Genomic DNA, 27,603 nt, shown 5'->3' with positions numbered 1-27,603 from the left:
TTGAAAGGAGGAGAGGAGGTAGGAGAGGAATCTAGGAAAAAATAATTGAGATATAGCCTTAGTGTCAGAGAGAGACATAGAGGAGGAAGACAATTAAGAGAGTGAGGAAGAGCGCAAACATAATATGAATAATTGTTGTGTTTAGTTTTAGAGGAGAGTATGTAGACATACTGTACTCTGTAAAATGATTCTTCATTGGTTTTATTAGAAACATGTCATGTGATTTGCCATAGACTTATGCTTAGTAAAAAAAAGTGGGACCAATTATTTTTATTTATTTTATTTTTATTTTACCTTTATTTAACCAGGCAAGTCAGTTAAGAACAAATTCTTATTTTCAATGACGGCCTGGGAACAGTGGGTTAACTGCCTGTTCAGGGGCAGAACGACAGATTTGTACCTTGTCAGCTCGGGGGTTTGAACTCGCAACCTTCCGGTTACTAGTCCAACGCTCTAACCACTAGGCTACCCTGCCGCCCCCAATGCTTATCACTTTAGTGATATGAATAACAAAGTCACTTTTGAATAAAAAAAAGGAACAATTGTCTTTTATTAACAAGGTCTACCAGCTTCCTGATTGAATGTGATTGGATACTGAGAGGGCACACACACACACAAAAACAATGCTAATGAAAGGTGAGAATGACTCACAACCTTCACTGTACAATGGACAACGTGTAGGTAACCAATGGCAACACCAAGCACCAGAGGACCTGACTGTTACACACTCATGCATGGTGTGTAATGAATGGGGTCAACACCCTCTCCCTCTCTGTTCTCTGTCTGTGGACCACAGCAGGTGACAGGATGTGTCAAGGCTCTATCCACCAATAAGAAGGAGACTTGACATGTGTCCTTAATGGCACCCTATTCTCTATATAGTGCACTACATAGGGAAATAGGATGCCACTTGGGATGCACCCTTAAAGACCAGACTGTTGTGTATAACGTCTCCATCCCTTGTTCATTCTGTTTCCTGACATCTTTCTTCCTCTTTTAATCTTTTTGGAAGGTTATTTATGATCCAACCCTTCATTCTGCTGTTGTCCACCTGTTTGCTCCAGTCATTAACACAAGCACATCCTCCCCAATGAAGGTGCCACCAACCTCCTGTGACACACACACACACAACCATACAAACACTAATACCATATAATAAAACAACACTAGTGAAGTTTTGACAGAGTCTCTCAGTTGGTAAAATCATCCCACTGGGCACATACATCAGTTCAACATCTAGTTGAGATTTACACTTGGTTCCGTCAGCATTAGTGATGTAAGTATGTGTGTGTGCGTGCGTGTGTGCATGCGTGCGTGCGTGTGTGTGGGTGTGTGTTCTTCTGCAGATGGAAGACCAAGACTCTACAGGCCGGCTGATGTGTGTTTAGGATTGGATATTAGTGTACAGCCTACATGCTATGCTACATAGTGAACTATAAATCTTAACATTGACAATGGCTATTGAGTGATATACAGTGCAGACCCCTTAACTTGTTCCAACATTTACATTTACGTTACAGCCTAATTCTAAAATTGGTTATAATGGTTTTTCCCTAATCAATCAAGATACAATACTGAAATATATCACATTTACATAAGTATTAAGACCCTTTACTCACTACTTTGTTGAAGCACCTTAGGCAGGGATTACATTCTTGAATCTTCTTGGGTATTACGCTACAAGCTTGGCACACCTGTATTTGGGGAGTTTCTCCCATTCTTCTCTGCAGATCCTCTCAAGCTCTGTCAGGTTGGATGGGGAGTTTCTCCCATTCTTCTCTGCAGATCCTCTCAAGCTCTGTCAGGTTGGATGGGGAGTTTCTCCCATTCTTCTCTGCAGATCCTCTCAAGCTCTGTCAGGTTGAATGGGGAGCGTCGCTGCACAGCTTTTTTAGTTCTATTAGGAGATGTTCAATCGGGTTCAAGTCTGGGCTCTGGCAGGGCCACTCAAGTACATTCAGAGGCTTGTCCCGAAGCCACTCCTGCATTGCCATGGCTGTGCGTTTAGGGTTGTTGTCCTGTTGAGAGTTGAACCTTCTCCCCAGTCTGAGGTTTTCATCAAGGACCTCTGTACTTTGCTCCATTCATCTTTGCCTCGATTCTGACTAGTCTTCCAGTCCCTGCCACTGAAAAACATCCCCACAGCATGATGCTGCCAACACCATGCTTCACCATGGGGATGGTGCCAGGTTTCCTCCAGACATGACGCTTGGAAATCAGGCCACAGAGTTCAATCTTGTTTTCATCAGACCAGAGAATCTTGTTTCTCATTGCCTGAGAGTCGTTTAGGTGCATTTTGGCAAACTCCAATCGGCCTGTCATGTGCCTTTTTACTGAGGAGTGGCTTCCGTCTGGCCACTCTACCATAAAGCCCTAATTGGTGGAGTGCTGCAGAGATGGTTGTCCTTCTGGAAGGTTCTCCCATCTACACAGAGGAACTCTGGAGCTCTGTCAGAGTGACCATTGGTTTCTTGGTCACCTCCCTGACCAAGGCCCTTCACCTATTGCTCAGTTTGGCCGGGTGGCCATCTCTAGGAAGTTTCTTTAAGAATGATGGAGGCCACAGTGCTCTTGGGGACCTTCAATAATGCAGAAGTTGTTGGTACCCTTCCCCAGATCTGTGCCTCGACACAATCCTGTCTCAGAGCTCTACGGACAGTTCCTTTGACCTCATGGCTTGGTTTTTGCTCTGACATGCACTGTCAACTATGACACCTTATATAGACAGGTGTTTGCCTTTCCAAATCAATTGAGTTTACCACAGGTAGACTCCAATCAAGTTTAAAAAAACATCTCAAGGATGATCAATAGAAACAGGATGCAGCGGAGCTAAATTCCGGGTCTCATAGCAAAGGGTCTGAATAGCTATGTAAATAAAGTATAAAGTTTTTTTATTTTCAATACATTTACAAATATTTCTCAGAACCTGTTTTCGATTAGTCATTATGTTTTTTTTGTGTAGATTGATAAGGACAATTTTGTATTTAATACATTTTAGATTAGGGCTATAAAGTAACATGTAAACCATGATATCTGACTGTTGTTAACCCTGTAGGTCCTGGTATTAGTCATGATATCTGACTGGTTTTAACTCTGTAGGTACTGGTATTAACCATGATATCTGACTATTTTTAATTAACCCTGTAGGTACTAGTATTAACCATGATATCTGATGATTTTTAACCCTGTAGGTAGTGGTATAAATAAACCACAGCCTGCTAATTGTGGGGGCCAAGCAGAAAAATGGTGAGGAGGACTGTGTTGAGATAAGGGAAGATCAGAGTCCTCTAAAGGAATGACTTGTCATGTGACAGGAAACTCAACTGGATTTGTGAGAAAGTGGTTTAACATCACCATGACAACATTCAGTAAAACACAGCAGCCTACAGTGCACACAACTTCCTCCATTCTCTCACACGTACTAGATTCAGTCCATAGTGCAGAACATCTGCGCTATAACGCAATACAAAGGCAATGTTCCTGCATTTGTGAAGACTGCATTCACAGTAAACTCTACATATGTCAGCTTCATTGAAAATTAACTTTCCATTTCAATAGCACTATAGCGCAGATCTTCTGCTCTATGGATTGAATCTAGGATTCAGAATGAGCCATAGCAGAGGAAGAAGAAAATGAAGGTAATATCAGAGAGAGAACAAAAAGAGAAACCAATTATAGTTCTGTTAAGATTTAGAGAACAGTATGTAAAAGTATAATTAAACACACAATGACTCAACCCAAATTAATAAACAAACACAGCATCAGCTTAATTCATTTATTAAAATATGACTTGTGTTTGGGTTGACAAATCACTTACATTTCTAGGACAAAAACACTGAATAAAAGAATAAATATCACGAAACGGAATGAACAAGGGATGAAGAGGATGTTACACCAAACTGTCTGGTCTACAAGAGTGTGTCACAAATTACACCCTGTTTCCCCATGTAGTGCACTATATATAGAATAGGGTGCCATTAAAGACACAATTCAAGTCTCCTTCTTATTGGTGGATAGCCTTGAAACATCCTGTCATTTGTTGTGGGCAACAGACAGTGATTGACTATTTATTATTATCACCAAGACTTGAATTATTCATTCTTTAGTAAATGGTTAAACATATTTATAGGTGCTGTTTCCGTTCTGAACAAAATTTAGCAATTGTTCCCCACTGGGCAAAAACTGGTTGAATCAACTTTGTTTCCACGTGATTTCAAAACAAAAAAATATGTGATGACGTTGAATCACCCTGGATAACTGATTGGATTTACAAAAAGTAATCAACGTAAGGGCGTTTCATATTTTTATCACCCAGCTTTTAACCTAAATCCAATGACATTTGTTGTTGATTTCACATTGAATTCACTGTTAGTTTTGATTTACATTTGGTTGAGTTGTCAACTAGAGGTTGAACTAACATCTGTGCCCATTGGGTTGGTGGTAGTCTAACAAAATTCAAAGCTTTGTAGTGTTTTCAGTCGTTAATTACTTGTTTGTCATGTAGCTAACTACTGGAACTACATAACTTTTTTTGCAAAAATGTATTTATTTTTCAGAATCAGACCTGCTTTATTCTCACTTGAAACATTTGTTTAAAAGGTCTTCAGTGCCGTCAGAAAGTATTCATACCCATATGTAACAGTATAACTTTAGACCGTCCCCTCGCCCATACCTGGGCGCGAACCAGGGACCCTCTGCACACATCAACAACAGTCACCCACGAAGCATCGTTACCCATCGCTCCACAAAAGCCACGGCCCTTGCAGAGCAAGGGGAACCACTACTTCAAGGTCTCAGAGCAAGTGACGTCACCGATTGAAACGCTATTTAATGCGCACCACAGCTAACTGTTTCACATCCGTTACACTCACCCCCCTTTTGGCCTCCTCCTTTTCTGCAGCAACCAGTGATCCAGGTCACGGCACCAATGTAACAGTATATAGATATATATATATTTTTAATATACCTCTATTCCCCGCAAACCCTACCACCCTTCCCCCAATTGGAGTAAACAAACAATAACACTTAGGCTTCTACATATTGTAGCGTTATTTATTAGAGAGGGGTAAAGAAGGACTTTGTTCGGGCGCCAGGCAGGTATTAACCATAGGAAAAGAGTAGAATAGAGAGAGTACCACTACCAGACCCACACACATCAGCAGAAGAGACTGCCTAGAGTGTAGCCTGTTTACCAGATAGCCAGTGGAGAGAAAAGAGAATACACACCCTATAAAACCCACATCACAGGGGTAACCCCACCAAGAATACCTCATACAATAATAATAATAATGGCAGAGCAATTGAACAGCAACTTCATACCAGAAAGAACCCAGTCATAGGATTTTCAATAATCTGTATTATCTTCCAGTGGAGGAGTGCAGAGGGTAGGAATGTGGGGGGTGTTCATAGACACAAAGGCCTTAAAAAATGTCCACAATCTTCTCGGCCACATGTCCTTAGTACACCCCACCTCAATACAGTTCAAATAACAATACACAACTTGCAAGCAACCCCCCTTTTAACTAAAATGTCCACCCAAATACTTCTGGCAGCGCAATAATAGTCCAGCTCCAATGATCTTCAATGGGAAGTGCATTAGGAAAATAGAGATTCTGTTGCAGGGTAAAGCACTGGAACGATAGAGGGAAGAGAATGAAAGAAAGGAAACAAGAGAGATCTTAGCTGTGGTGTTCAGGCATGACGGTGTACTGTCTGACTGTCCGATGGTTTGTTGGTTTGTAGGTTAAAGCTTCACAACAATGTTGCTACTAATCCATGCGATCCACAACCGGCGCGGCCCCAAACAAAAATAACCACGACGTAGAGCGATCACAACGATGATTGAGTTTAATACTTTATAAACTACTTTATTTCCTCCTTCCTTACTGCTCATGCGCTCTTAAAGTGGCAGGGCACAGTGACGGCTCCGTGGATAATTTCGCCACAATATTATACACATTTTAAAGACACAGTCTATTTTACAATAGTTATATATATTTTTTTGTCCTTTCTCTATTTATGATGTCCATCCAGTTTGATTTATATTTGTAACTGTGCTAAAATCTCTGAACCTATATACATTTTACAGACCCGTATGTTTTACATTGGTTCTTTTCTTTTGTTATTTCACCTTTATTCAACCAGGTTGGCCAGTTGAGAACAAGTTATGATTTACAACTGCGACCTTATCTTGTTATTAGTCCCACCCTTCAGCTCCATTCAACCCCTCCCATCTATCTCTTAACACCATCCATTTTGGATTTCTATGTGCCATATATTTTTCAACTGTGCTGTGATGTTTCACAAAAGTACTGAATATTTCTATTCAAATAGCTTCTACAGATTGTAAATTAAGTTAAACATTTTTGCTAAAATAATTATTATATTATTGATTAATTGACTATGGCTTTTCAAATCACCCAGTATTGCTATCTGCAGCGTTAGTTCTAGGCAAATGTTGCAATTCTTCAGCCATTCCTGGACCTGTGACCAAAAACGAGCTACATATGGACAGTACCATAATAAATGATCTAATGACTCTGTCTCCTCATAGCAAAATCTGCATATCTGAGAAGATTGTATCCCCCATATATATATATATATATAACATTCTATTAGTTGCAAGAATATTGTATAGTAATTTAACCTGTTTGTAGGGGGCAGTACTTTGATGTTTGGTTGAAAAACACACCTAAATTAAACTGCCTATTTCTCATGCCCAGAATCTAGAATATGCATATAATTGTCAGATGAGGATAGAAAACACTCTAAAGTTTCCATAACTGTCAAAATATTGTCTGTGTGTATAATAGAACTGATATTGCGGGCGAAAACCTGAGGAAAATCCAACCCTGAAGTGCTGTTTTTCCTGAAAGCTCTCTGTTCCATTGCCTGCCTTCGCTCCATTTAAAGGGATATCAACCAGATTCCTTTTCCTATGGCTTCCCCATGGTGTGAATAGTCTTTAGACATAGTTTCAGGCTTTTATTTTGAAAAATTAGCGAGAAAGATCACATCGCGTCATTGTATGACTGGGTGCCAGCAGCGTTTTGCATGCGCAACAGCTTGGAGCAGACATTTTCTCTCTTAACGTCACTCTGAACTGCAGTGCTCACTACTGTGTAGACGACTTCACACCACAGTTTCATTTTAGCATTTTGAATCAAACAGAATATAATAAAATAGAACATCTTCATTGTTTATTAAAATATATCACATTAGCTAAATATGGAATGATACCAGTCAGTCACCAGGGTGACTTCACTCATAACTTCTCACTGCTGTTTAGCTCTTTCCAAGCCTCAGTCCCAGATCTGTTTGTGCTGTCTTGACAATTGTATGCCATTTTCACACCAAACAATAACTATCACGTTTGGAGTTATGACCCAGGTACAGACAGTGTTGAAGTAACAAAAGTGTATTAAATCGAACACTGGCAGGCAAAGGTACAGGACGGCAGACACGCTCAGGGTCAGGCAGAGGTTGGTAAATCCAGAGTAGTGGGGCAAGGGTACAGGACGGCAGACAGGCTCAGGGTCAGGTCAGACATAAAGGTCAAAACCGGGAAAAATAGAAATACAGGACCTATAGGCAAGGTGAAAACCGCTGGTAGGTATGATGAACAAAACCAACTGGCAATGGACAAACAGAGATCACAGGTATAAATACACAGGGGATAATGGGGTACATGGGTGACACCTGGAGGGGGTTGGAGACAATCATCACAAAGACAGGTGCAACAGATCAGGGTGTGACAATAACATAGGAGGTGGCAAGAACCAACACTAAAGTTTGAGGCCTTCTCAAAGGTGTGACATAGTCATCATTAGACTGAGTTTAATGCAAACCACAACCACAACACAAACAACCTGACCACGATAAATGTCATTCAGTAACTGTGCAGGTGTTATCATTACCTTACAAGATATTCATTATCATTCCCATCTCTTAAATATATTGTGTTTTATAGTAGTGTCAAAGCACCAGTTTAGTCAGTACGTAGTTATGACAGTTCACTGCAAACCCTATGGCCTCTGTTGTCTCTGGTAGTCAACATGATGGCTGCTGAAAGCTTCTTGATAACTGAGTCCCTTCCCATCTCTCTTCCAACCCCACTCATGACGTTGACCATGTTCCAGGCTGACTACATGGAAGTCGCCTTCCAGAACTCACAACACCTGGATAGGTGTTTAACATATCAGCGAACCACATCATTTGATATAGCAAACGAATGCCCATTGGTTGCTGTGTGCAGCCTGACTGCAATATAGTCGGCCTGGAACGAGACCGCTCTCTCCTCATTGAGGTTGATAGATTGAGCAGTGCTGAGCTCAGGTGTTTAACACATCCGTTAACCATATCGTGTGGTATAGGAATCTTTTGCCCATTGGTTGCTGCGTGCAACTCAACTGCAATATAGTTGGCCTGGAATGAGACCGTTCTGTCCTTCTTGTGGTTGATAGATTGTGCAGTACAGGGCTCTGACCTCACAGACACAGGAAACTACTAACCCTGCTACCGCTCTCCATCCCTCCATGCATAAAGTTTATTTTGAAGCCGTTGATAAGTGTAATTTATTTCTACAACTATTTATTTATCTTCGTCGAAATCTAAATACCTTTGTAGCCACTTCTAATTATCAAACTGAGAACAAATTTTCTTCAAGTGAGCTGAAATTGATCTCTATAACAGATGTACAGGAAGTAGATAAATAGGACAGGAAATGTAATATTGCTGAATGCTTTTCTTTATTGGTTTTAACAAAAGCTGCAATGCACACACGCCAATTCACTGGCAGAAGATATCTTAACAATCTAAGCAAACAATGTGGCCAACATTTATATCAGGACAGATCTGACAATCATATTTCCTGCATTTGTGGGAGGGAGCAACAATGGATGGGGAAACTAAGGGTTATCTACAATAGAACACAAAATGTCATAATTTGACAGCATGCAGAAAAGCTGTGTTGTTGGTTTAATTTTATTCTCCATGGAGTTGCTTAAACAAACTGCAATTCAGGTCACTTTTTTCTTTCTTAGTACTCTCCAGTTTGTAAACGACATCACACCAGAGGTCTTTCTTGTCTGTTCTCTTCAGCACCTCTTTAATTCTGAACACCTCGTAGGGAGGAATCAGCACCTCCTTCTCATGAGCCATCTGAGATGCGTACTCCCCCAGTGGGGCACCAAGGTAGGTGGTGATCTCAAAACAGGAGCGATTTCCAAAGTGTTTAGTGATTTTCTTGTCTAAAGAGCTCGACGTGAACTGTCCGAATCGCATTTCATCATATTGGACACCCTCGAAAGAGTCTTTAGATCCACGGAAGGTTTGGAAAGTCTTATTCTTGTTGTTCTTGTTCTTGTTCAGCATTCGTAAGGCATTGGCCAAAAAGAAGTGCAGGGAGTGGTACTTGAACATAGTTTTGTAGCTCTCCTTTTGGGTACGAGTGGCAGCGTTGAATGACTTGTAAACGTTGGATGTTGCATTCACATACACCTGGATTGCCAGGGAATAGTTTTTAGACAGTTTTCCTTTTTTTGTGTAATGGTCCTCAGCAGCGGTCCAAGCCTGGTTGAAATCTTTGTTCTCTCCTCTCTCTTTTGGCAGGTAATAGTCATGCACCTTCCTGAGCATCTTCTCCTCACAGCCCTTGTAGGAGTCATCAACAGAGTCTGGAGCCATGTCTAAGGGGAAGTTGGATTTTGGATCATGCAGAGGGAGACTGACCTTTAGTGAATGGAAGAGAAATAGAGAAACAGGTGTGAAACAAGAAAATGCAGATAATATTATTATGATGAGAGACAGCTGTAAGTCTGTTAGTTATTTATTTTGAGTTTAAGATGTTGGGGTGGGTGGGAGGTTCTGAGTTGACATGGAATTGTTTTAAGATGGTCATACTATGGATCATATATCTATTTGATTTTGAATTTTGGATCCCTTTAGGAATCAAAAAATATATAATAATTAGTAATAATAATTTGATGAAAAATTTAATGTTTTTGGCCTTTCCTTCTAACCCTATAGAAACTCATTGGATAAGACATTCATCAAATGCAGAAAGGACAGTCAAAAAATGAATCAGAAAAAACAAGGTTTTGAAGTGTCTGTCCTAAAGCTAGGAGATATAAGAAAACTCAGGAAATGTATATATATATTTCTTTACACATACTGTATATAATGCCTTTTTTGGGGTAGGCACAAAACTACCTTCATACTTCGGTTTAAAACCGATATCTGTTACCTTCAGACGAGTCACGTGACACTTAACTTTGTCCATAATAAAATGTTGCCTGTTATTTTCCTCTTTGACTCACTCTCTCTCAAAATAGTGTAGCAGCTTACCATCTTGGAGTCCACACCCAAAATCCAAGCCAGGACGAATAACATCACAGTAAAGGTTAGGATCTTGTGTCTTGCCATGATGTCAAAATGTATTGGTCCAACGTCAACTTGTAATGGAGAGGAATTGTCTTTTAAGATACAGAATCAGCATTCAAATGTTCAACTTTCAGGGGGCCTTGTTATAACAGAGCTCTTGTGGTTATGTTCACAGTCCCTCCTCTCTTGCTGACAACAGGCAAATACAGATACAAGTACCCCTCAAACACCATAGCACAGTGAACACACACACGCACACGCACACACACACACACACACACACCCACAACACCAAATGACTTTTTGAGAATGGTTTGTTCACACGTATTTAATGCTGATCTATGTGTGAACATGACCAACACCAGCAACAACACTGCTGATACTGAGAAAAGGTTCCCATGGTAACAGTACAGAAAGACCCTTCAACCTCATCATCATCATCCTTCTCCTCTAATCAGGGACTGATTTATGTCTGGGATACTAATAGCCAATATACCACTTTAATAAATCAATCACCCAGAATAAAGGGAAGCAGTGCTACAGTGAACCTTGAGGCCCCCAGTCCAGGGTTTCCCAACATGTTTGTTTTATCTCTAATCTGACACACCTGATTCAGTCTACTAACCCTCAAACCCTTGACTAATTGATGCAGGTGTGCCTGTCTGGTGAACCCAGTGGAGAGGGTTGGAAAGTACTGCACCTACAGCTTGTGGAGTTCAATACTGCCCTCTTCTGGCTGCCGTGCAGAATGAAACGTGTCAAATAACTAAAGGCCTCTGGGTACATCAGTGTGTGTTTGGTTTTCAGTGGTCTCTCATGCCAGTGTCCAGGGTATGATTTAGACAGTTTCCCAATATTCTAATAGTGCTGGTTATGGTTGTTTCCGTTCCTTTGTTATGACTGAGATGTGAGAGACCTGGTAGGTTGACAGGATTCCATTCCTTTGTTATGACTGAGATGTGAGAGGCCTGGTAGGTTGACAGGGTTCCATTCCTTTGTTATGACTGAGATGTGAGAGACCTGGTAGGTTGACAGGGTTCCATTCCTTTGTTATGACTGAGCTGTGAGAGACCTGGTAGGTTGACAGGGTTCCAGTCCTTTGTTATGACTGAGATGTGAGAGGCCTGGTAGGTTGACAGGGTTCCATTCCTTTGTTAAGACTGAGATGTGAGAGACCTGGAAGATGAATAGAGTTCCATCACATTGCATTCATATGGTGAGGTCTTTCAGATCTTTGATTTTAACAAAGCAAAGGAGACAAGGAAATGAGTTAAGTAAAGTAAGGGAACAGATTGAGACTAATTGGAGGTGGCCTTACTGTTTGGGAACATAGCTGCTGGAGTCCAGCCACTATATAGATACTGTAGCATCTAATCCAGCAGACATATCTGTAGAGGGATGTGTGTTCACACAGATCAATAGAGGTCACATTTTAATACATATACACACACACCCACACAGGCAGGAAACACCACATGGCTTCTGAGAATGGTTTGTTCACACTTCTTTCATACAGATCTATTTGTGGACATGACCAGCACCAGCAACACCACTGCTGATACTGAGAAAAGGTTTCCTATAGTAACAGTACAGAAAGACCCTTAAACCTTATCATCATCCTTCTCCTCTAATCAGGGACTGATTCAGGTCTAGAATACTAATAGCCAATATAAAACTTTAATCAATCAATCACCCAGAATAATGGAAAGCAGCACTAAAGTGAAGATTGAGGCCCCCAGTCCAGGGTTTCCCAACCCTCTCCTCAGGGACCATCAGACATTTCACATTTTGGTTTTAGCACTTAACTGGCACACCTGATTCAGTCTATTAACCATCAAACCCTGTAGTGCATCAAATTAATGCAGGTGTGCCTGTCTGGTGAACCCAGCGGAGAGGGTTGGGAAGTACTGCACCTACAGTGTAGTAGAAAACCCTGGTCCTGGAGTGCTGCAGAAAGAGGTGTGTCTAGTCAGAGCTTAGTCTGCCAATCATTCCTTTAGCTTGTGGAGTGAAACACTGCCCTCTTCTGGCTGTTGTGCAGAATGAGCTGTGTCTTTTAACTAAAGGCCTCTGGGTACATTAGTGTGTGTTTGGTTTTCAGTGGTCCTAAACACCTGATTCATTCTACTAACCATCAAACCCTTGACTAATTGATGCAGGTGTGCCTGTCTGGTGAACCCAGAGGAGAGGGTTGGGAAGTACTGCACCTTGTAGGCAACCGTGGTCCTGGAGCAGGCATGTTTTTAATTTAACCGACCTGGAAGAACAGATGTGTTGAATTTAGGCAAATCACTGAACTGATCCCTATGGAACACCTTTATCGGCATACTGATCCCCACTGTGTGAGACTGGATTTGAATAACCCCAGTCTGAGCTTTCTCTGTCAATCAGGCCTTTAGCTGGTTAAGTGAAATGCTTCCCTCTTCTGGTAACTGTGAACAATGCTCCATGTCACTGCAGCCTACCTAAACTGAAGGATCTGTCAACCATCTATTTAAAACATTTGTTCCCCCAGAATCCAACTTCTAAATAAGTGTGTGGCCCATTTGCAGGTGTGAGACAGTCATATGAATATGAAAACCCCTTTATCAGATCAATTAATAAAAGGTCAATGACTAAAATATATCCTTGATTGTTGTACTATTTGATGTTTATTGTCAACCTGCCTCTTAGACAAACCACTTAGACCATGTCTGACATCTGTCTTGACTACAACTGACTAAAACTACTGTGTTCTGATCTACACACTATTTAGAATGGAGCCTGGTGAGCCGGCCGGATCTCTTAGACAAACCACCTAGACCGTGTCTGAAATCTGTCTTGACTACTACTGACTATAACTACTGTGTACTGATCATACTACACACTATTTAGATTGGAGCCTGGTGAGCCGGCTGGATCTCTTACATTAATATTACGCTACATGGTTATCTGTCTGGTTATTACTACGCTATTTACAATGTAGTCTAGATAAAATGTATGCAATAAGCAACAAATAGTATGGGTGAGCCTAGTACAGCATGCTAATGACAATGTGTCTTCTACAGTCTATCCACTTATCTTATTATCAGCTAATTATAATCTGGGTCTGAAGTGACAATTATCTTCCTCAATAGCATTAAGAATCTTAATTGCTATATTGTAATTATTTTGCCAATATGGCCTATTTATTGCCTTCCCTCCCTTATCCTGCCTCATTTGCAAACACTGTATATAGACTTTTTCTACTGTATTATTGACTGTATGTTTGTTTATTCCATGTGTAACTCTGTGTTGTTGTTTGTGTCGTACTGCTTTGCTTTATCTTGGCCAGGTTGCAGTTGTAAATGAGAGCTTGTTCTCAACTAGCCTACCTGGTTAAATAAAGGAGAAATAAAATAAATAAAATCATTAAAAGGCTGAAATGAATGACTCTTCACATAGTGTAAAACATTGTATTTCCTCATCAGCCTACTAGTTAGTATGGGGAGTCGGACATGGCCAGTGTGTTTAGTCTCATGGTAGAATCACATACCAGACTATAGTGTTATCAACCTGTGTCGGTTATGCTTGACTGAGTCTCTCAAACCAGTTTTGTCAGATGAACAATGTACTTAATGAAACCGACAGAATATCACCCCCCATGAAAAGGCTGCATGGTATTTAGGATTGTTACTGTAGCTGTATCATTCATCTATGTTTTGTGTCCTCCTCCCACTCCTCCCACTCTCTCTGCTGGTTGTGATTGGTTGATTGAGCAGTACGGAGCTCAGGGGCTGATCTAGGATCCCTTGTCCCTATTACCTTATTCATTATGATCTAAAAGGCCAAACTGATCCTAGATCAGCACTCCTACTCTGAGAGGGGTACGGCCAGTGACCTCAAAAACACAGGAAACGACTAACCCTTCTCAGTGCTCTCTCACCCAACCCTCTCACTCAGCCTCAGAGAGCCCTCCAAGTTTTATTTTCTCCTCACTCTTGTTATTCTTACAACCCGTTACGAACTGACCTTAGGTTCAATTGAGTCAGTTTGTCTGATATAATTCATTACAGATTAGACATGATGGGACACATGCAATCCTGTCAAGACTTGCATAGTGTGAAAGGAATTACAACTGTAGGATTTTGTAAACCATGTAATGTGAAGCAAGCTTTAAAGCCAGTACTAACGTGTCATTTCTTTGTACAGCCATTAGGCATGACAGTCAAGAATATGAGGTGATTTGAAGGATTTGCAATCATTGCAGGTTAAATCAAGCCATAACAGGGCTTGCAGTAAAGGCGGAATTCATTGCAGATGTTGCATTGCATCATCGTTGTGTGCCAGGTCATCGACATCACTGTAGGGCATCAGATTTCTAAATGATGTGGTTAGTTGATTTGATAAAAGCCTATCTAGGTGTGAGATTAGGCATGCGTCTGCAATGTAGCTGACCTGGAACAAGGCCAGGATCTCTACACTATGAAGCTGGGGCAGCTGTTGTGTCAGATCAGGCTACTTCTCATTGTTAGAAGTGGTGGTAATGATCAGTAACATAATAATGTAGCCTGTATCTGATGCTCTGATGATGTTTGATTCTCCTCCACTGAAAATGTATTTGCAATTCAGATCAGTGTCTGTTCCCTTGCTCTTTAGTTTACTTCACACAACAGGTTATTCACTAGTGACTTTCTCTGGATTTTGGTGACTTCAAAAATCTCATATGGCAGAATTAAAACCTCTCTTCAGGAAAGGCTGAGTAAGAAGTTAGCTCAGCGCCAAAGCAAGTGTGGACCTCAAAGCAAGACACATTCTGAAAGTTGGTTAAGTCGGATCTTAAAGAGCTTGTGGCGAAGGTGCCGAAACGGATCTCGTGGTTGAGAACTCTGATCAAACTTCTTGTTACATGTCTCTTGTCTTTCTCTAAGTATCTGAATGGCATCAGTCAGGTAGAAATACAGTGCATGGTACCTGAATGATGTTGTCATATATGCAGAATGGCCCTCTTGAACTGCTTTGTTAAAGTCCAGGTACATTGATTTGGAATTTGTTCCTGGTTTGTTTTTTGTATACAAATAGATAGCAATAGAATGCTCTGTATTCAAACTGTCTCCATGTGGTATAACGTGTGGTTTTGCTATGTTCCAGGATGTATTGAATTGAGGATTAGTGTTTAACTCATCGAAGAGGTACACGTTTTCAACCGCCCATAACATTAAACCTCTGCACCCATCATATTCGTCATCAACAGAAGAACGAACCATGTCTAGAGGTAGAATCTCTTGAATCCCTCCATCTTGAATCCCTCCATCTTGAATCCCTCCATTCTGAGTTTCTCCATCCTGTAACAGTTATTTTTTTAGAAAGGTTTCCATGTATAAGACTTATGGCAGCCCGTAGTACAGTTTGGGAACACTGATCTACTGTAGGAGCAAACAATTCAAATTTTTTTTTTCAATTTTTTTTTAATTATTTAATTAAAATGTAAAATATCTCACATTTGAATGGGGAATGCCTAAGATCAAAGCAAAGATTACCATCAAAACTAGTAGAAAAATAACAGAAAAGACGATTGTCTTCTTTTTATCGATGTTATTCATTTCCGTCTTGAAAGAAGGAAGTAGAAGGTTACAGTTCATTTCAATAAGAAACCAGTGCTGTGTTCGAATACCCATACTTACATACTGTATACTACATACTTAATGAGTACATACTACATACTATAATTTCATTTTAGTATACTGTAAACGAACGGTATCCTTTCAGTAGAGTGTACTAACGCTTCGCTTGTCTATTAGAAGTTGATGCTGTTTCTAGGCAACTTCTTGCTAACTTGTTAGCATAGCTAACAAATGACTAGCTAGACATCTTACAACTTCATCAACAATGTCCATTGAGAACACACAAGGACTATACCACGTAGCTAAGCTTAGCATGACATGAATAATAAAGTCAATAAACTTTGGGTAGTTAGTTAGATAGCATATAGTTAATATACTGTCAAGTTTGACGTATTAGTAGCCAACTAATGTTCGGTAGCCAGCTAACATACCAGTACATACAAGCAACTGCTGTAATGATATGCTATTTGATTAGTAAGGATAGCGTACCTAACAAATTGTAGGTAGTTGAATAGGCTATTTACAGTTGGGCTGCATACAGTTGCAGTGATTGGTAACCTGCTCAGATAGCTGATGCTTAAAGTTAGTGAGGGAGATAGATATAAGTCTCCAACTTCAGCGATTTTTGCAATTCACTCCAATCATTGGCAGCAGAGAATTGTAAGGAAGTGTTGCTATGGTGACCAGTGAGCTGAGATAAGACGGAGCTTTAACTAGCAAAGACTGATGATCTGGAGGGTCTGGCGACGAATATGTAGCGAGGGCCAGCCGACTAGAGCATACAGGTCGCAGTGGTGGGTGGTATATGGTGCTTTGGTGACAAAACGGATGGCACTGTGATAGACTGCATCCAGTTTGCTGAGTAGACTGTTGGAGGCTGTTTAGTAAATGACATCGCCGAAGTCGAGGATCGATAGGATAGTCAGTTTTACGAGGGTATGTTTGAAGCTCGTTTGGAGGTTTGTTAACACAGTGTCCAAAGAAGGGCCAGATGTATACAGAATGGTGTCGTCTGAGTAGAGGTGGATGAATGAAACACCCGCAGCAAGAGCAACATCATTGATTTATACAGAGAAAAGAGTCCGCCCGAGAATTGAACCCTGTCGTACCCCCATAGAGACTGCCAGAGGTCCGGACAACAGGCTCTGACACACTGAACTCTATCTGAAAGCCTTGGCCAGGTCGATGAAGACGGCTGCACAGTGCTGTCTTTTATCGATGGCGGTTATGATATCGTTTAGTACCTTGAGGTGCACCCATGACCAGCTCGGAAACCGGATTGCACAGCGGAGAAGGTACGGTGGGATACGAAATGGTCAGTGATCTGTTTGTTAACTTGGCTTTCGAAGACTTTAGAAGGGCAGGATGGATATAGATTTGTAACAGTTTTGGTCTAGAGTGTCACCCCCTTTGAAAAAGGGGATGACAGGGGCAGCTTTCCAATCTTTAGGAATCTTGGATGATACCAAAGAGAGATTGCAACAAAAATAGAGGGTCCAGATTGTCTAGCCCGGCTGATTTGTACAGGTCCAGGTTTTGCAGCTCTTTGCAGCTTTGCAGCACTTTCAGAACATCAGCTGTCTGGATTTGGGCGAAGGAGGCTTGGGCAAGTAGCTGCGGGGGGTGCGGAGCTGTTGGCCGGGGTTGGGGTAGCCAGGAGAAAAGCATGGCCAGCCGTAGAGAAATGCTTATTGAAATTCTCGATTATTGTGGATTTATCGATGGTGACAGTGTTTCCTAGCCTCAGTGCAGTGGGCAGGGGGTGATCTTATTCTCCATGGACTTTACAGTGTCACTAAACTTTTTGGTGTTAGAGCTACAGGACACAAATTTCTGTTTGAAAAAGCTAGTTAGCCTTTGCTTTTCTAACTGACTGTGTGTATTGGTTCCTGACTTCCCTGAAAAGTTGCGTATCGCGGGGACTATTCGATGCTAGTGCAGTACGCCACAGGATGTTTTTGTGCTAGTCGAGGGCAGTCAGGTCTGGAGTGAAGCAAGGGCTATATCTGTTCTTAGTTCTACATTTTTTGAAAGGGGCATGCGTATTTTAGATGGTGAGGAAATTACTTATGAAGAACAACCAGTCATCCTCTACTGACAGCATGAGGTCAATATCCTTCCAGGATACCCGGGCCAGGTCAATTAGAAAGGCCTGCTCGCATAAGTGGTTTAGGGAGCGTTTGACTAGGTATATGGGTTTAGTTTTGTGTTCTACTACACTTTAGGTAGATGAGTTTTGGGTAGTTATCTTTATTCCAATACAGTCTAGGTAGATGTGTTTGAGTTAGTTATGTCATGATGTTGCCCTCTTTGAGTACATCGAGCACCATCCCCCACTCTCTGCTACTACAACCAGACTACTGTGGGCAGAGTGAGGTCATACATTCCTAAGGAAGACCCTGCCTCATGGACACACAGTTATAGAGAGTGGTTTGGAGACAAAGGAAATCCTTCCACCTCACAGAACGTGAGGTACGAACAAATTTCATCTTCCAGAGAAAGTGTAAAAGATCAGCGAAGAATCCAGCTACGAACTGGTGTGCTTGGGAAGCTCAAGAGAGACGGTGTGGCCACATTACCATAATGCTGTTTATATAATAGTCTCAGATAAGAGGTTTACATCTAATTGTTGTATAAGATGAATGAGTGAGGATGATACTGGTTGAATAAGGGTGTAATATGATTGTGGACTGTTTAATGAAGAAAAATACAATTCCCTTTTGATTTGAACTAAATCAGAGGACTCCCCCTAGGCCAGTTAGGGTCAGACATCCTGGGACAGCCCTTTTCTGCCATTCTGGATAAAACCCCACTTTGAGAAATTATCAGTAGACCATGTTTTTCTCCATTAGGAAGAGGACAAATGTTGTAGACCATTGCTGAATCTTTTAACCATACCACGTGGTTAAAACTCTTAGACTATCGATACCGACAGAATAAGAATAAGTCTGATACTAATTACTAGTCTGCAGCTAGGAATTCGGCATCATTGAACGCGAAGAACGACAACCGGGCACATTCTATCATTTCATGTAACCATATTTACTATTTGTTTATGCATTTCTGTGAATTTCTTAGTAATAAATAAATGATTTAAGACTATTGATGTATGGATGACTCATAGTCAAGACTGGATTCGTGCAGATAACCAACAATTTACGATGTTTGGAATGAGACTAACGTGAGATAAAATAAATAAATCATTAATCAGAAGACTATTGATCAGATATGAAAATATCTGAAAGGTTATATTGGGAAATTATAACTTTGTAATCTGAATACTTTCCTTGGTGTCCCCTATTTCCTAGTTAATTACAGTTACGCGATTAATTACTTTGTTCGCGTTATACTAATTACAGGGAATCTTTGATAAAACTGTGTCTTCAAATTAATGATAGTAAAGACACGACAGTTAACTGTGTTCTAATACAGTCTATGTTGTAACGGTTTTCTTCTGGTGAAAGAGAGGCGGACAAAAATGCAGCGTGGTTAGTTTTGTACATCTGATGAAAATGAAAATACTGATGAAAATACAACAATCTACAAAACAAGAAACGTGGGGGGAAAAACAAAACAGTCCTATCTGGTGCCACAAACACAAAGACAGGAACAATCACCCACCAAACCCAACACCAAACAGGCTACCTAAATATGGTTCCCAATCAGAGACAATGACTAACACCTGCCTCTGATTGAGAACCATATCAGGCCAAACATAGAAATAGACAAACCAGACACACAACATAGAATGCCCACCCAGCTCACGTCCTGACCAACACTAAAACAAGGAAAACATGTCATAGGTAGATGAGTTTAGTTATGTGTTCTAATACAGTCTAGGTAGATGGGTTTAGTTGTGTGTTCTAATACAGTCTAGGTAGATGGGTTTAGTTGTGTGTTCTAATACAGTCTAGGTAGATGGGTTTAGTTATGTGTTCTAATACAGTCTAGGTAGATGAGTTTAGTTATGTGTTCTAATACAGTCTAGGTAGATGGGTTTAGTTGTGTGTTCTAATACAGTCTAGGTAGATGGGTTTAGTTATGTGTTCTAATACAGTCTAGGTAGATGGGTTTAGTTGTGTGTTCTAATACAGTCTAGGTAGATGGGTTTAGTTGTGTGTTCTAATACAGTCTAGGTAGATGGGTTTAGTTATGTGTTCTAATACAGTCTAGGTAGATGGGTTTAGTTGTGTGTTCTAATACAGTCTAGGTAGATGGGTTTAGTGGTGTGTTCTAATACAGTCTAGGTAGATGGGTTTTGTTATGTGTTCTAATACAGTCTAGGTAGATGGGTTTGGGTTAGTTATCTGCCTTCAAATACAGTCTAGGTAGATGGATTTAGGTTAGTTATCTGTGTTAAAATATAGTAAAGGTAGATGGGTTTGGGTTAGTTATTTGTGTTCAAATACAGTCAAGGTAGATGGGTTTAGTTGTGTGTTCTAATACAGTCTAGGTAGATGGGGTTCGGTTAGGTATCTGTGTTCCAACACAGTCTAGGGAGCTGGGTTTGGATTAGTTATCTTTGTTCAAATATAGTGTAGGTAGATGGGTTTAGTTGTGTGTTCTCATACAGTCTAGATAGATGGGTTTAGTTGTGTGTTCCAACACAGTCTAGGTAGATGGGGTTCGGTTAGGTATCTGTGTTCCAACACAGTCTAGGGAGCTGGGTTTGGATTAGTTATCTTTGTTCAAATATAGTGTAGGTAGATGGGTTTGGGTTAGTTATTTGTGCACACACAGTAGTGTGCCCTTCAAACCACAAACACTAAAGCCCCAGGCGCGCACGAACACACAAGTACACACAATAGAATGTAATAGATTATCCTTATTGTCCATTTAAATATTTCATGAAATATTATTAATTTGATAACATGTGGAACGATACCAGTCATCAGTCAATCATCAGAGTGACTTCTGACTTCTGTTCATATCTTTCCCACTAACAAGGTAACTTTTGTGGTCTTCCCACCTCAGAAACCCCCTGCTATCAAGGCTGAGGCTGTCTTGAAGGTGTGACACAGTCATCATCAGGCTGAGTTCAGTGCAAACAGTTGTCAAAAGAACCCGTTTAGTCAGTAGGTAGTTATGACAGTTAACCTGTGAATAGACAGTAGATGTTATGACAGTTCACTGCCACCCAATGACCTCTGTTGTCTCTGCTAGTCAACATGATTGCTGCTGAAAGCTTCTTGGTAACTGAGTCCCTTCCCATCCCTCATCCAACCCCGTTAATGAGGTAGGCTACGTTCCAGGCTGACTACATTGAAGTCGCCTGCCAGATCTCACAACTCCTGGATAGATATGGAACATAAATCAGCTAACCACATCAATATGCTATAGCAATCTGATGCCCAACTGCACAGTCAATGAAGCTTCAGGTTACCTTTGTCTATATCATTGAATCTTTCCTTAAATCTAAATATATTTGTAGTTCATTCTAATTATGACCTAAGAACAGACACATTTTCTTGAAGTGAGATGAAATTCATATCTTTATAATTGATGTACAGGTAGTGGATACATAGGACATGGGATTTAATCATGCTCAATTTTTGTATTTATTTATCAAAAGCTGGAGGGCACATGCTGAAAATATAATCAAATTACAAATCACATTACATTTTTAATTTCACAATTTTTTTAAATTCTTAATCTGAGGAAGTAATGCGGGATTAACCATTTAACAGGATCATTACACCTGAGAGCTGAGAAAGACATCTTTGTTTCAGATGACTTCCCGTTGTACATTGGTGATGGGATGATCAGTACTATACAGAACATAATTAAAGAGCATTATGTTGCCTGTATGAGCTGTTCAATTCTTCCAAACTACAGTGGCCACTAGTGTGTAGACAACTTCACACCACAGGTTATTCTCTGGTGACTTCTTCTGGATGTTGGTCACTGTGAATACCTCATAGGGAGGAATTAAGACTTCTCTCTCTCCTGTAAATACAGAGTAATGTGATATGTCAGCTCCAAAACATGTGGAGATCTCAAAGCAGGACGTCGCTCCAAATGAATCTCTGCCTATTTTCTTGCCTATAGTGCTCAAAGTGAAGGTACCGAAACTGATATTTTGTACTGATCAAAATACACTTTGGTTCCACGATAGGAGGTAGTGCTGAGCGATTAGTGCTTTTTGAGGTTGGTTTGGTTTCAGTTTGACAATAAAAAATAGTTGTATTATTTTTTAAACAATACACTATGCGTTATGTAGGTTAAATGATGTAACACATAATAAAACTCTTAGTAAAAGTCCCATGATGGTAGTGACTGACCATTACTTGTTATCACTTAATACGTTTTAACCAACATTTATTCACATGACTTTAATTAAATATTTCTGTTACATTGGTTTTATTTTATGACTTCATTATGTCATTCCATGTCGTCATCTCATCTCTATAGAGCTGCTGCCTATACTGTCTGACAAAATCACTATTTTAGTGTTGTAAATATATGAACACTATTGTGACAATGAACATAGTTAGTAGCTTCATGTAGCAGTAGCCTGTATCTATTGCTTTACAATTCAGGTCACTCTTCCATTTCCCAGTGCTCTTTAGAGTGTACACGACTTTACACCACAGGTTACTGACTGCTGACTTTGTCTGGATGTTGGTCACTTTGAATACCTCATAGGGAGGAATCAAAACTTCCCCCTCGTTTGCATAGGCAGAGTAATATGTCAAGTTAACACCAAAACATGTGTTGATCTCAAAGCAAGATGTGTCTCCAAAATCGTATAAAGTCTTATGTAAAGAACTTGAGACAAAATAACCAAAGCGCATTTCTTTGTTGACAACTTCCTGATCAAAAGTTACATTGGTTCTACGGTAGGTGGTCCAACATGTTGTTTGACTTTGTTTGAGAATCTGCATGGCGTCAGTCAGATAGAAGTGCAGGGAATGGTACTGGAATGATGTTCCATACCCATACCTGCCTTGTCTAACTGCTTTGTTGAAGTCTATGTAGATGGATTCAGAAGGAGGTTGGGGTTTGTTATTTGTGTACAAATACATAGAGACGGAATGCACTTTCTGCAGACCATCTGTTGGAATGGATGCATGTTTCTCTGCTATGTCCCAGGCTCTTCTGAAGTTAGTGGTGGTGTTTTTCTCATGTGGGAGGTAGTAGTCATCCACCCTCTGAAAGGCTTCGTCTCTGCAGCCATCGTATATGTCATCAACGGAATCAGGTGCCATGTCCAGTGGGAAAATCTTGTTCTGTAACAGTAACATTCTTTAGTGACATTCTCCTGATACAGACCTAACAGGTTCCTACTTGGGTGATGAGTTGTTTACCAATCCCTTATTGGACGCAGTTTCCTGTTTGTGAGGCTAAATGTGAGGAAAACGAGTATTAAGTCTTGTGTGTTGGTCTGTTGTTTTATGTCAATGTGCACAATGAAAGTACAACATAAAGCCACCGCCCAAGTCCTGAAGCAGGATGCCGAAGATATGAGCCACAATAGTTTTTTCTGCATAGCTCAGGGCGTAGTCAAAACAACATGAAGACTATTCACAGGCATTGCCCATAACATTTAAGGACTCTCTTTTCTGGTTAGAAACAACAGTAGTGGGACACTATCTTCTCTTCTTATGTCTCTGTAAAAGGAGTACATGTTCAACTTTTTTTTTTTATGAACACTGCTGGTGTTAAATGTAAGGTTCTATGAATTAATATTTGATTGGCTTTTGGTTTACTCAACTTGATTTCCTGATTTGAAATAATGTATTATAATCAGGGTAAATAAACTAAACTAGGTAAATGAAATATTAAGTGTGAGGTTATATTTTTCTTAGTGTACCTGTTTCACCAGTCCAAAGTGAAGACAGAGAATCAACATCAAGACAAAGATTCTGTTTGTCTTCTTCTCAGTGCTCGTCACATCTAAAGATGAGAACAAAACCAGTGAAAGGATAATAAGTTACAGATACATACACAACTGTTGTCATCATAAAACATTATTAAAATATCTCACCATCAATTAAGAGATTTCCACCACCCATGTTGCAGAAGTTGTTGACCTCAAATCTACAGCATGTTCAAAATATAATCAAACATAAAAAATAATGAAATTAACTCTTAATTCAACAACCCAAGTGACACAACAACAATAAGTGATCCCTGTTCGTAAGACTGGAATAAAATATCACATCCTGTCAAATGGAGAATCATCACCTGTTCTCTGTACTACATCCTGTCAAATGGAGAATCATCACCTGTACTCTGTACTACATCCTGTCAAATGGAGAATCATCACCTGTACTCTGTACTACATCCTGTCAAATGGAGAATCATCACCTGTACTACTCTGTACTACATCCTGTCAAATGGAGAATCATCACCTGTACTCTGTACTACATCCTGTCAAATGGAGAATCATCACCTGTACTACATCCTGTCAAATGGAGAATCATCACCTGTACTCTATACTACGTCCTGTCAAATGGAGAATCATTACCTGTACTCTGTACTACATCCTGTCAAATGGAGAATCATCACCTGTACTACATCCTGTCAAATGGAGAATCATCACCTGTACTCTATACTACGTCCTGTCAAATGGAGAATCATTACCTGTACTCTGTACTACATCCTGTCAAATGGAGAATCATCACCTGTACTACATCCTGTCAAATGGAGAATCATCACCTGTACTACATCCTGTCAAATGGATAATCATTACCTGTACTCTATACTACATCCTGTCAAATGGAGAATCATCACCTGTACTCTGTACTACATCCTGTCAAATGGAGAATCATCACCTGTACTACATCCTGTCAAATGGAGAATCATCACCTGTACTCTGTACTACATCCTGTCAAATGGAGAATCATCACCTGTACTCTGTACTACATCCTGCCAAATGGAGAATCATCACCTGTACTACATCCTGTCAAATGGAGAATCATCACCTGTACTACATCCTGTCAAATGGAGAATCATCACCTGTACTCTGTACTACATCCTGTCAAATGGAGAATCATCACCTGTACTCTGTACTACATCCTGTCAAATGGAGAATCATCACCTGTACTACATCCTGTCAAATGGAGAATCATCACCTGAAACTACATCCTGTCAAATGGATAATCATTACCTGTACTCTATACTACATCCTGTCAAATGGAGAATCATCATTTCCTGTACTCTGTACTACATCCTGTCAAATGGAGAATCATCACCTGTACTCTGTACTACATCCTGTCAAATGGAGAATCATCACCTGTACTCTGTACTACATCCTGCCAAATGGAGAATCATCACCTGTACTACATCCTGTCAAATGGAGAATCATCACCTGTACTACATCCTGTCAAATGGAGAATCATCACCTGTACTCTATACTACGTCCTGTCAAATGGAGAATCATTACCTGTACTCTGTACTACATCCTGTCAAATGGAGAATCATCACCTGTACTACATCCTGTCAAATGGAGAATCATCACCTGTACTACATCCTGTCAAATGGATAATCATTACCTGTACTCTATATTACATCCTGTCAAATGGAGAATCATCACCTGTACTACATCCTGTCAAATGGAGAATCATCACCTGTACTACATCCTGTCAAATGGATAATCATTTCCTGTACTCTATACTACATCCTGTCAAATGGAGAATCATCACCTGTACTACATCCTGTCAAATGGAGAATCATCACCTGTACTACATCCTGTCAAATGGAGAATCATCACCTGTACTCTATACTACGTCCTGTCAAATGGAGAATCATTACCTGTACTCTGTACTACATCCTGTCAAATGGAGAATCATCACCTGTACTACATCCTGTCAAATGGAGAATCATCACCTGTACTCTATACTACGTCCTGTCAAATGGAGAATCATTACCTGTACTCTGTACTACATCCTGTCAAATGGAGAATCATCACCTGTACTACATCCTGTCAAATGGAGAATCATCACCTGTACTACATCCTGTCAAATGGATAATCATTACCTGTACTCTATACTACATCCTGTCAAATGGAGAATCATCACCTGTACTCTGTACTACATCCTGTCAAATGGAGAATCATCACCTGTACTACATCCTGTCAAATGGAGAATCATCACCTGTACTCTGTACTACATCCTGTCAAATGGAGAATCATCACCTGTACTCTGTACTACATCCTGCCAAATGGAGAATCATCACCTGTACTACATCCTGTCAAATGGAGAATCATCACCTGTACTACATCCTGTCAAATGGAGAATCATCACCTGTACTCTGTACTACATCCTGTCAAATGGAGAATCATCACCTGTACTCTGTACTACATCCTGTCAAATGGAGAATCATCACCTGTACTACATCCTGTCAAATGGAGAATCATCACCTGAAACTACATCCTGTCAAATGGATAATCATTACCTGTACTCTATACTACATCCTGTCAAATGGAGAATCATCATTTCCTGTACTCTGTACTACATCCTGTCAAATGGAGAATCATCACCTGTACTCTGTACTACATCCTGTCAAATGGAGAATCATCACCTGTACTCTGTACTACATCCTGCCAAATGGAGAATCATCACCTGTACTACATCCTGTCAAATGGAGAATCATCACCTGTACTACATCCTGTCAAATGGAGAATCATCACCTGTACTCTATACTACGTCCTGTCAAATGGAGAATCATTACCTGTACTCTGTACTACATCCTGTCAAATGGAGAATCATCACCTGTACTACATCCTGTCAAATGGAGAATCATCACCTGTACTACATCCTGTCAAATGGATAATCATTACCTGTACTCTATATTACATCCTGTCAAATGGAGAATCATCACCTGTACTACATCCTGTCAAATGGATAATCATTACCTGTACTCTGTACTACATCCTGTCAAATGGAGAATCATCACCTGTACTCTGTACTACATCCTGTCAAATGGAGAATCATTACCTGTACTTTTTACTAGTACTGTGACTGGTGATGCAAGGAGCTCTTCAATCAAATTCTTCTTACGGTGGATCAGTTCTCTCAGTCATCCCAGTCATGTGTTTCATTAAATAGCTGTGATAATGATGATCCACCCCATGGTGACGTTGAGGTCTCGACTGAAAGACAACTTTAAAGTTACTTTCTCTTTCAATTTGGATAAATCTTTAACTTCATTTTCTTCATTACATTATAACATATTCAAATCAAATCAAATTATATTTGTGACATACACATGGTTAGCAGATGTTAATGCGAGTGTAGCGAAATGCTTGTGCTTCTAGTTCCGACAATGCAGTAATAACCAACAAGTAATCTAACCTAACAATTCCACAACTACTACCTGTGTGATAGTGAGTTATAGTCATACTAGACATAATTTTGCTCAGAGTATTATTGTATTTGTATGTAGCCAGAGGGGGAATTGTCAAAGGTTACCAGGGTAACTACATTGGCAGGGAGTGTCAGTTGTCTCTAAGCTTCGTCTGCCAATCATGTTCTCAGCTGGTGAGATTCTGATCTCTTGTGCCCACAGTGCTTCATGTCAAGACGATGATTTAGGCAGAATCCCAATGACTCTTTTACAGCTTCCTATTGTTGTTTCCTTTCCCTTGTTATTCTCAGTGTGAGACCCAGATGTTTTCCCCACAGAGACTCATTACATT

The 27,603-nt window shown here is 40.2% G+C and overlaps 2 protein-coding genes and 1 pseudogene across 2 annotated transcripts in view; all 3 read right to left on the bottom strand.

Annotated features, from left to right (window-relative positions):
* Positions 1 to 8,728: 8,728 nt before the first annotated feature.
* LOC118936494 (ecto-ADP-ribosyltransferase 5) lies at positions 8,729 to 10,587 on the bottom strand. The gene is made up of 2 exons (XM_036933946.2): positions 10,345 to 10,587; positions 8,729 to 9,729 (listed from the first exon to the last, which is right to left on the bottom strand). The coding sequence occupies exons 1-2, from the start codon at positions 10,420 to 10,422 to the stop codon at positions 8,983 to 8,985; spliced, it is 825 nt and encodes a 274-aa protein (XP_036789841.2). The 5' UTR covers positions 10,423 to 10,587; the 3' UTR covers positions 8,729 to 8,982.
* Positions 10,588 to 14,856: 4,269 nt separating this feature from the next.
* Positions 14,857 to 15,651, bottom strand: LOC149980288 (NAD(P)(+)--arginine ADP-ribosyltransferase 2-like; annotated as a pseudogene).
* Positions 15,652 to 21,501: 5,850 nt separating this feature from the next.
* The window catches only part of LOC110534777 (ecto-ADP-ribosyltransferase 5), a 13,470-nt gene continuing 7,368 nt past the window's right edge, over positions 21,502 to 27,603 (bottom strand). Inside the window, exons 2-5 of the mRNA XM_090187904.1 lie at positions 26,903 to 27,603; positions 23,950 to 24,002; positions 23,776 to 23,858; positions 21,502 to 23,191 (exon numbers count right to left, since the gene is read on the bottom strand). The exon at positions 26,903 to 27,603 is cut by the window's right edge and continues 3,892 nt beyond it. Of these exons, the coding sequence (XP_090044030.1) occupies positions 22,409 to 23,191; positions 23,776 to 23,858; positions 23,950 to 23,977 (894 nt within the window). The 5' untranslated portion in view covers positions 23,978 to 24,002; positions 26,903 to 27,603 and the 3' untranslated portion in view covers positions 21,502 to 22,408. The remainder of the gene's footprint in view (positions 23,192 to 23,775; positions 23,859 to 23,949; positions 24,003 to 26,902) is intronic.

Source organism: Oncorhynchus mykiss, chromosome 10, assembly GCF_057628025.1.
Source record: "Oncorhynchus mykiss isolate SJ-2025 chromosome 10, ASM5762802v1, whole genome shotgun sequence".
NCBI lineage: Eukaryota > Metazoa > Chordata > Actinopteri > Salmoniformes > Salmonidae > Oncorhynchus > Oncorhynchus mykiss.
The sequence above is the reverse complement of the archived record's forward strand: the minus strand, read 5'-3'. Positions and strand labels throughout refer to the sequence as shown.

Excerpts from the sequence above, each read along its gene's own strand:
- LOC118936494 (XM_036933946.2), bottom strand. The coding sequence starts at position 10,422 with ATGGCAAGACACAAGATCCTAACCTTTACTGTGATGTTATTCGTCCTG. Across the intron at positions 9,730-10,344 it reads TGGGTGTGGACTCCAAGATG|GTCAGTCTCCCTCTGCATGA; the intron begins GTAAGCTGCTAC and ends CATTCACTAAAG.